At 52.3% G+C, this 10,568-nt stretch overlaps 1 protein-coding gene across 1 annotated transcript; it reads right to left on the bottom strand.

Annotated features, from left to right (window-relative positions):
* Positions 1 to 380: 380 nt before the first annotated feature.
* Positions 381 to 2,544, bottom strand: IZUMO1R (IZUMO1 receptor, JUNO). The gene is made up of 4 exons (XM_027562099.1): positions 2,407 to 2,544; positions 1,349 to 1,537; positions 781 to 916; positions 381 to 649 (listed from the first exon to the last, which is right to left on the bottom strand). Exons 1-4 carry the CDS (start codon positions 2,542 to 2,544, stop codon positions 381 to 383), a joined length of 732 nt encoding a protein of 243 aa, XP_027417900.1.
* Between the last annotated feature and the right edge of the window lie 8,024 nt (positions 2,545 to 10,568).

Here is a 10,568-nt window from a genome sequence, read left to right on the forward strand (position 1 = left end):
AAGAAGTTTATTATCCTTAGGAAAGTGACAACCAACTTGGAGAGGTCACTACAGCTGGGGTCACACTGAAGGAAAGGTGGGTGCTGTTTTGTTGGAGACATCATGGTGGGAGGGGAGGCCAGGGCGGTCCCCCTCAGCTCTGCTGGGAGAGGGGGGGGCGTGCACTGGGTAAGAAGGGCCTGGGACCCCGCATCCAAGTCCCCCGCCTTAAGACAGGAGGGGCTGGTCTCTGGTTCCTTCCTGGCCCCCAGCTGACTTCCAGGCCAGAGAGGCCCAGCAAAGCAAACTCGAAGGGACTGAAAGGAGGTCCCAAGGAAGGAGGTTGCTGCGGCCGGGCCGGCTGGGGCGGCGCAGGAGAGGGTGTGGGAGGAAGGGGGCTCTCAGGAGAGGAGAGGCAGGAGCAGAGGGAAGGCCAGGAGCCCGGGGCAGCGCGCCCAGGAGCGCGCGGGGCTGGCGAAGCGGCGGGCCACTTCCGCGTTGGGGTTGCCCCGGGCGGGTTCGAACCACTTCTGCAGACACCGCCCACTGCCCCTGCGCTCCGGGCTCGCCCTGAAGGAGCCGCTCCAGATCCTCTCACACAGGTCGGCGGGCGTAGGGAAGTGGTGCGGGAAGGGGCGGCAGGGCTCCCACTCGGGGCAGCGGGGCTTCCCTGCGGGGGCCAGGCGCAGGCCACTCAGCTATTCCCGTCCGCGCGGCCCCGGGACTTGCCCCGGGGGAGACCCAAGCTTGCATCTGCCTGGGGGAGGGGGGCCCTCCCGGGCACTGCCTAGCCTCACTTACCCCGACTCCAGGCCCAGCCGCCAAGCCAGTTGGACTTGCAGGTGTGGGAGGTGCGGCAGTCTGCCCACCAGCGCTCACAGTCCTCCAGGCACAGGGGCGCGTCCAGAACCCGCTCCGCCTGCCAGCGTGGGTCCACCTGAGTGCCGCGCAGCAAGAGGCAGAACTGTCAGAGCATCAGTTTGAAGACTGTCTACAGCTACAGTGATAGTTGGGTCAGATACCACCGGGACATATTCTCTTAACATCGCTAAATATTTTACAAATGAGAAAAACGAGGCTAGAGAGTTTGCACACGACTGTTCCTACAGACAGGAGAGGAGACCCAGTGCCTCCATCCTTCTGTTCTCCCTTGACCGCTCTCCCCGCAGGCAGTTCTCTAGGGTCAGAGGGAACTTCTCCGTCCTTCTCTCCAGCGGCAGCCTCTTGACTCTGCTCTTGTCCATAGCTGTCTGTTAGCGTCTTGGAGCTGAGCCTCTTAGGCACTCTGATGGATGTCAGGTTGGCCCTGATGGACGTGCGCCTCCCTCCCCGCTCCCCGTTCCCCCACCCCCAGCCCACCTCTTCCCACCTGCTGGATCCAAGGCCCCAGGTTGGGGGAGCACTGGTAGAAGCAGATGGCCTGGAGGAAGTGCCTCTGGCAGTCAGGCATCATTAGTCCGCAGTGAACCAGGCTGAAGTTGTAGAGCAGAGACACATCCAGGTGTGCTTCCCAGCTCGTGCTGGCTGTGCAGCAGGCATTGTCCTTCCAGGGGATGCACTGAGCACAGACCAAGACACAAAAGCCATGGGGAGAAGGGGCAAGGGGGCAATGAGCAAGTGGGTCAGAAAGGTAAAGCCATCTGCTCGAAGAGGACCTCGCAAGTGGGATAGGCCAGTGTCCAAGGGGTGGAAGGAATGCTGATCATTTGTCAGTGTCCTCAGTCATGTCTGAGTCTTTGTGACCCCATGCACTGTAGCCTGCCAGGCTCCTCTGCCCATGGAATTTTCCAGGCAAGAATCCTGGAGTGGGTTGCCATTTTCTACTCCAGTTTGTCAGTATTCACACCCAAAGGATGCCTGGGCACTGGCCTCCCTGCCACAGACTGCATGTCCTCTAGGGATAGGGCTTTCAAGGTCTCAGACCCTGGGGGGGCAGCGGGAAACCTAAGACCCTTGGAAATGTGGGATTGCACTAGAGGAGGGCGCCTGTGGCCGAGAAGGGCTCACAGGAGCATGCCAGCCCTAGTCCTCGGCCCTCATCCCTGTCAGTCGCCTTTAGGAACTTGGGGAGGAGTCCCTTAGGTCTTATTTTTTCCCCAGGGCCTGCTGGTGGGAGGGCAGAGGAGGCGAGCCTTGCTTGTTGGAATCTAGGCTGACCACTGATGAGTCTCTGGGATCACCATCTGCCCCGACTCCCTGAGTGGCCAGGCGGCTCAGGGATGGAAACGTTGAATCAGTCGGCATTTATGGTCTCAAAGGTCATAACCCCCCTCCAGTGGGGCCTTTGCCCACATCTCTGTCTCTTGAACCAAACGATTCAAGATGGACAGGGGTTCAGAAACCCTCTTGGCTTTTGTGTCTCTTCCCTGATCTGCCAAAGCAGTGCCCATCCCTCCCCGACCCCCACACCAGGGCAGGCCTCCATACCTCCTCATAGAGCTCAGCCTCCGGGCCGGGCTCTGGCTTGTGGGGCTTGGCATTCATGCAGACATTGAGCAGCTCATGCCCAGTGCACGTGGGGGGCACTGCCCATAGCCCCAACAGGAGCCGCCACCACCACCCCATGGCCTGCCACAGAGAAGAGCCCCGCTGTGATGGGCAGAACCCTCACTCCACACCCTGTCACCCCCAGAGCCAGCATGGGCTTCAAGCTTCCCTCAGACTCCATGACACTTGGGCTGCTTCTAGGACCTTTATCTGAGGCAGCATCATGAATGTCTCATCCCAACAACGTTCCCAACAATGTCCAGACACCGAAGCAGGCCAGGGAGGGAAGAGACCAGCCCCAAGGTGAGGGAGTGTTGGGGTGGACTGGCTCCAGCTTTCCTGGGGACCTTCCCCAGCCCTTCTCCACATGGAGGCAGCCTTTCTAACTAGATGACATACGGGCTGGGACTTCAGAGCTCCGACCTTGGGTGAGTAACTAAACACACACTCAGTAGGCAGACTCTTCATGGGGCCAAGGATGCAGTAGGACTGGCTAGTATGGCGAATGCAGTCCTAACCCAACTCTAGCCCCTCTGGGAGGTCCCCTCCAGGCCCATAGCTTCTAGAGTTCCCTCTGGGCAGAGTCCTTTCCTCTCGAGCAGTGAGGGATCAGCCTCTACCATCCCCAAGTCATCACAAACCCGGCTTGAGTATGGGGTTGGGGAGCCAGGCACCCAGCAGCACTGCTGGCATCTCGGAGCAGGGAGCATGCCCAGGTGTGAGCCACTGGGCGTCTTCTACATGCAAAGCCACATCCTGTCACTGGGACGAGGAGGCTGGCTTTTCCCTTGATGCTTGTTGTGCCCTGTTTCCAGCTCTGTCCTGGGTAGTTCTCAGAATGGGAGAGAAACAAGCAAACAAAAAGGGCAGAGGCACACTCTGCCCCAGGCACTCAGTCCTGTAGGAGACACCCCTCAGCCTTCACTCACCCGAGAGCACAGGCCCCACACTTCTCAGGAACCCACTGTGGATCCACCATGATGGAGCTGAAAATCTGCGGCCCAGCTCAGGCTGAGAGCCTCAAACATCAGGGGTGGAGACCCCAGTCCCACCCTTGGAGCCCATTTGTCGTTTGGTCACTAAGTCATGTCTGACTGTTTTGCAACCCTGTGGACTGCAGCTTGCCAGGCTTCTCTGTCCATGAGATTTTCCAGGCAGGAATACTGGAGTGGTTTCCCATTTCCTTTTCCAGTTAGAGCCCATCCACAAGTCTGAACCCAAGGCTGCTCACTTTCCTCAGCACCAGTTTCAATGACAGAAATGGCCATGGGGTATTTCAAAGAAGCAGGGCATCAGATGGACAGAGGAAAGAGGCTGCCCCTTCTAGCATTTTCTTCATACTCACTTTCAAAGCAGGAGCCACACTCTCCCACCTCCAGAGATTGTAAGGATGAGGAGAGAGCGATGATCCTGCCTATTTATTTCTCCAAGGTCAGGTGCAGGAGCTGAGCTCCAGGTGGCTCCAGTTAGCAGCACCATCTTACCCATGTGTCGGGGCCTCCTGTGGGCAGAGTCTCCCAGAGAAACAGACCTGGGAGTAAAGATCCTGGGCTCTTTAGTTAGATCTTATGTTCTCCTCTCAGCTCTGCTGCTTATTAGCTGGCTGATCATGAGAAAATTACATAAACTCTCTGAGTGTCACTTTCCCTGTCTCTAGAAAAGGCTGTTATGATGGGATTTTGGGGAAAAAGAAAGAAATTTCCTGAAAAGGACTTGGCATTGAGCCCGGCAAAGAGTAAGTCTAAATGGTTTTTATTCTTTTTTTTTTTGCCTTCTACATGCCTCCCATGTTGTTATGCATGGGAACCCTGGCATGCTGCAGTTCATGGGGTCACAAAGTCAGACACAACTTAGCAACAGAACAACAGTTATGCATTTATTTTTACATTATAAAATTAATACATGTATTAAAAATAGAGGAAACAAAGAAAAGTGGGAAAGAAAATATCTATCATGCTACCTCCAAAATGTTCCCTTGTGGCTCAGCTGGTAAAGAATCCACCTGCAATGCAGGAGACCTGGGTTTGATCCCTGGGTTGGGAGGATCCCCTGGAGAAGGGAAAGGCTACCCACTCCAGTAGTCTGGCCTGGAAAATTCCATGGACTGTATAGTCCATTGGGTCACAAAGAGTCGGACACAACTGAGCAACTTTCACAAGGTTTTGGGAAACATACAATTTTGAGCTCAAAAGTGCAATTTGAGTACTCTAAATGGTTTTTATTCTTATCCTTTCATCCTACAAAGCCTTTCTTGCTCGGCCTTGTTCCAAAGCTCTCCCTGCCCTGTCACCTGCTTAGTCCCCTGCGATAGGTTACCTGGGTTGTAATGGTGACGATGTCCTTTCTCAGCCCACAGGAGCCAGGCTTCCTGCCAGAGTGAGATCTTGGCAGCCCAGTGATGCAGAGATGAAATGGGGCCTTGGGGACCCAAGGGTTTAGATATGTGCCCAAAGCCAAAGCACACAAAACCAAAAAAGTCCCTCCAAGCCCAGGAAACAGCCTCCCTTGGCATGCAGGGACCACTGAACTGTGAGAGAGTCTGCAAGTGGCCTCCACAGTTCACAGCAAGGTCATCCTCAGCTGCGGAGAGGCTGGAGACTCGGCCAGGACTCTTGGGAGAGTCCTGAAGATGATAAAAGTGCTGGAAAGAGAGCCCATTTCTTTCCCTGCTTCTTCTTCTTTTTTTTTTTTTTAAAGAAACTTTATATATTCGGCTGCCATGGATCTTAGTTGCAGTATGCGCAAGCTTTAGTAGCCATGTGTGGGTCTAGTTCCCCGACCAGAAATCAAACCCAGGCCCCCTGCATTGGGAGCTCAGAGTCTTTGCCACCGAACAACCAGGGAAGAAGTCTCTTTGCCTGTTTTTTTTTTTTTTGTAACAAGTTCCTTTTCCCTCTCTGAAGTAGTCAGTCACTGGCGTTTTCTCAACACACGGGAAATTGAAACACAAAAAGAAAAGTATTTTATAAATGAAGAAAGCACACTCTGTTCAACTACAAGGTGATATGGAGACATGAATTAATCATCGTGCTGGAAAATTCCATTCTCCACACCTGGTTTTCCCAGCCACTGAGTTCTGAGAACCAAGAAGGACCCAGGCACCAGGCTAGGGCCTTCTGTATGTGGCCTGGCTTACTCCTTACAACTGCCCACCCCCTGAATGAATACTCTCCCCCGTTTTACCTGTGGGGAAGCTGAGGCTCAGCCAGGGAGTGGCAGAGCTAATATCTGAACTCAGGCAGGAACAACTCCATACCTTGCCTAAGGAGTGAGGGGGAGACCACCAGGACTGACAGGGTAGATGCTGTCTGGGTCTCAAAATGGTCTGTTAAAAAAACAAACCAAAAAAGTCATATGCCATAATGTTGGGAGACACATGTGGGTTTTATCTGAGAACAGTGATGATTATAGCCCAGCTGCCCACATTTCTGCCTCAAACAGAATCAGGAGTCTTCTTTTTTGGGTCTGGTATGTGGGTTTTCCTGGAGAAGGCAATGGCACCCCACTCCAGTTCTCTTGCCTGGAAAATCGCATGGACGGAGGAGCCTGGTAGGCTGCAGTCCATGGGGTCGCTAAGACTTGGACACGACTGAGCAACTTCACTTTGACTTTTCACTTTCATGCATTGGAGGAGGAAATGGCAACCCACTCCAGTGTTCTTGCCTGGAGAATCCCATGGACAGAGGAGCCTGATGGGCTGCCGTCTATGGGGTCACACAGAGTCGGACACGACTAAAGTGACTTAGTAGCAGCAGCAGCAGCAGCAGCATGTGCATTTCCCAGGTGGTGCAGTGGTAAAGAATCCACCTGCCAATGCAGGAGATAAAGGAGATGTGGGTTCAGTCCCTCGGTTGGCAAGATCCCCTGGAGTAGGAAAGGCAACCCACGCCAGTGGATAATCCCATGGACAGAGGAGCCTGGTGGGCTACAGTCCATGGGGTCGCAAAGAGTTGGACACGACTGAGTGACTAAGCACCGAGCAGCCAGGGTCTTTCCCCACCGCAGAGGAAGAGCAGGTGTGTGTATCATGCAAGTTATCACACGTGCTTGGGAGGTGCTACGGCTTGAAGAGGGAGTTTGGGTTTAATGTTAATTGTCAGATGACAGCACAGGGACAGGAACCCAGCCATGAAGTTTAGAAGTAATTACTGAGGTGAAGAAACAGGCCCTCTGTAAGTGTCCTTCAGACAGAGGACAAAGAGGGCCATGCTGGCAGCCCCGGGACCGGGGGAGATGAGCTGGGATAACAGCAGCGTGGGTGGGGGCAGGGGTCACAGCGGCCTCTTGGAAGCCTGCTGTCCCACACCTGTGCCCCCAGAAAGGCCGTCTTATGGCCCTTGAGATAAGCTCAGTTTTGCCTTATTGTTTTCAATTCTTCCAGAGAGATCTGCTTTCTGACGAATTACTGATAAACCAAAGCTGGCTGCACGTGAAGCCATTTGAAACTGCTGGTCACAATCAATTTTGTTCTTCAGCAGAACAGTTTCACTGCCAGGAGCAGAGCTCGAGCGGCATCCGCCAGGTTCTGACAAAGGGCGGGTGGCAGAGCCGCCCGGCTGGTTGGGACCACAGCACAGGGTAAGCGTGACAGCTCTCTGCTCCCTGCATGCTGCCTCGCCCAAGGTGCTGCAGCCCCCAGACTTCCAGAACAGACTCAGAAAGCAAAGGGCTAGAGCCAAGAATATCCTGGTGAGAACCTGAGATCAGAGGCCAGCCAGAGAGGACACTGGTGATTGGGATTCTTAATAGAACTTTTGACTCTTTCCTCTCACCCTGAAGACCCCAGGAGCATCCTTGTCTCAGTGTGTAATTGGTCTGTAGCTAAGGCAGATCAATCAGGGCTACCACTTATCTCAACCTCTTCCCTCCTTCTAGATCCATCATCTGATTACCAAGGCCGTTGATTTAACCTTTGAGACATCTCTTGAATCCCAATGCTTTCATCCCCGTTTCTGTCCCTACTGTCTGGGCCATGACCATCTCTTGCCTCAATTGCAGCCAACAACCCTCTGACTGACTCCCTTGCTCCTTTCCAAAGCTGTATCTGAGCAGCAACCATAGGATCTAATATGCAAGAATTCTATTATAAAAAAATTTAAACATAAGGAAAGTTGAGAGAATTTTTCAGCAACCCCCCACGTAGCCACTACTTGATTTTGCCATCACTATTTTACTGTTTTCTTTGTCACGCATCTAGCCAACCACCTAGCCCTCTTGTCATCCACAATCTTATTTTTTATGTATCTGAAAGTACACCACAGACATCTGCAGACTTCCTCCTAAATAATTCAAGCATGTATATCATTAACCAAAGTTCAATGTTTGTCTGCGGGTGTTTTTTCTTTCTTTCAGAATGAACTTTTTAAAAGGTAAAGATGGTTATGATACTGTGACATTTAAGACCTGTCAAGACTTAAGTCCCAAATCCCTAACATGGCACACAAACCCTGGATAATCTGGTCCCTACTTGCTTTTCCATCCCAGGGTGTTGTCCTTTCTCTTCCTTTCTTTTGCCTGTGTGGCAGGCATTCACTTCCCCTGCATGTGCTTAGTCACTCAGTTGTGTCTGACTCTTTGCAACTCCATGGACTGTGCCCCACCAGCCTCCTCTGTCCATGGCGTTCTCCAAGTAAGAACACTGGAGCAGGTTTCCTGCTTTTCTCCAGGGGATCTTCCCAACCCAGGGATGGAACCCACATCTCCTGTGTCTCCTGCATGGCAGGAAGGTTCTTTACCAGCTGAGCCACAGGGGAGGTCCAGGGGGGTGCTCTGTAATTGCCCTGTTCTCTTACTCGACTCCCTGCCAGGCTGCTCTTTCATGGCTCACCCTCTGTGGCTGCTTACCCCTTGGCTCCCAGAATGGATGCCTTCCCCTCAGGGGAGCTTGTGTGGTCCCCCAGGGCTTGGTGACCCGTTCCTTGGGGGTCTTGCACTTGTGACTACCATGGCGCTTATTGCCTGTCCTTGTGAACACTGGCCGTGCCTCTTGGCTGGGAGCAGCTTGGGACAGGCTCTGCCCTATGCTCCCAGGACCAACCTGTGCTAAGCACAGGATGAGGAGCCCTTGAACAGGAGAAACACTGCACCTCTTAGAAGCATTTTCCACTCAGCCCCTTCCCTGGTCTACCCTGACCTCGCTCCGCTCCTTGCCCTGTCCTGCCCTTCTCTCCGCCTCCCTCTCCATTGTCCTCACCTGAGCTTTCTCACTTATGCTTTGCAGTGACTTCTTTTTCCCCTCCCTCTCTCTGTCCTCCTCCCCTGCTCTCCCCCTCTCCCTCCCTTCCCTTCTCTTCATTCTCTCCTTTCCACCCTTCTCCCCTGTAGCTTAAAGGGACCTCTCCATTTTCCCTTGCTTCCCACCCTCCTAACCCATCTCCTCTCTTGCTCTCTCTCCTCCACTTTCCTTCTCCCTTCTGATTTTTCTCCCTCATCCTCAGACTTTCAATTTGGACCATCTTCAGTTTCTGATGATTTCGGTGAGATTTCAGAGTATTATGGCTTGGCCCTTTCATCAACACTTGAAGAAGGCTATTTTAGGTCTCATCACAACAAAGGAAATGAGTGTGAAACCCATTAGGTGTTGAAGACAGTCCAGGTAAAAGGAGACAGACAGATATATCAAAGTCCTATGGGAAGGAGACTAGCGATGGGAGAAATACCACCAAGAACAAATACCTTTATTTGCCTACTTGTTTTTCAACTTGGCTTGCTAGCTCCTTCTCTCTTCAGTGTCAAGTTTCCTGGGTGCCAATGTCCGGTTGTTACATTCAGCCCAGGCTGCTGGCGGGTCCACCAGGCAGGGTTAATACTAAGTAACTAAGGTTTACATGCAGTTTTATGATGTGCAAGTGAGCTCCATACAAATTTTCTTTCAATCCTCCAACGTCCCTCTTTCCAACTGTCCCTGGACCTGAAATTCAGGCCTCCAACCTATCTCTTGTGTTTCTCTCTTCCCAGACATGCTTCCCATAACACTTCTGCATGTTCATTGTGGCTCCTTTGTGTCACTTTACATTCATCAACCATTGCTGTTCAGCTTCTATTCACCATCACATAGAATCTACTCTCACCAAATTTACCAGCAACCTCCAACCTGTTCTATCAAATGAGAAGGGTCAATTCATAAACCCCTTGACCACTCAGTTGCCTTTGACCAGCGCTCTCCCTACCTTGTCCTACTCTTCCTCCTACATCTCTGCGTGTTCCTTCTTGGTCTTCTGGGAGGGTTCTGTTTCATTTATCTGTGTTTGAGTGTTTTCTTGAGCTCTGTCCTTGGACCTCTTTCCTTCTCATCATATGGACACTGCAACCTCATCCTCAACATGGCTTCCATGATCACCTATATTTGGGTAGTTTCTAATCTCTCTCTTCAGTCCTGACCTGCGTATGTGTGAATGTGTATGTATATTTATGTGTATATATGATCTCCCTTTCTCTCTCCCTTTCCCCTTTCCTCCTCTCCTTAGTTATAACAGTTAAAATCCAAGAGTATTTTACTTGGATTTCCCACAGACACCTTACATTCAATATGGCCCAACCATTCTTAGCTCCTCCATTCAATCTGCTTTTGCATGCTGTTTGGTGAGACTGACTTTAGTCACTCAAGCCACAGGACTAAAGTCCAGAAGTTGTCCTGGACTCCTCTACCACTTCCTGCAAACATTTTACCATGACATGTGAGGCCCTTCACAGCCACTGGCTGCTCTCAAATCCTCTCCCTCCCAGTCCCAGCCTCACCAGCACGCCTCCTGTGCTGGGCTGCTTGCTGTTTTCTGAACATGCCACTGCTCTGGGCCTGCAGTCCTACAGCCCCATCTGCCAGGAATGACCTGTCCCCACTTCTTCACTCAGCTCCATATCCTTTAGGGCTCCAGTCAGGTGTTATCATCTCAAGAAAGCCTGCCCTTGCCCCTCCCTGGGATAGAATCCAAGTGCTTTGTGCACTTCTTTTTAGTACTGCATTCATTGCAAGGGAGTATAAGCTTCTGCAGATTTGCTTGCCTCCCCATTTCGATTCTACATCCCTGAAGATGAGGACTTTACCCTGTCTTTCTGTTACTGGCCCCTAGCCCAGTTTATGATGCACAGAAGTGCCTCTAACT

The sequence above is a fragment of the Bos indicus x Bos taurus genome, chromosome 15 (genome assembly GCF_003369695.1).
Source record: "Bos indicus x Bos taurus breed Angus x Brahman F1 hybrid chromosome 15, Bos_hybrid_MaternalHap_v2.0, whole genome shotgun sequence".
Lineage (NCBI taxonomy): Eukaryota > Metazoa > Chordata > Mammalia > Artiodactyla > Bovidae > Bos > Bos indicus x Bos taurus.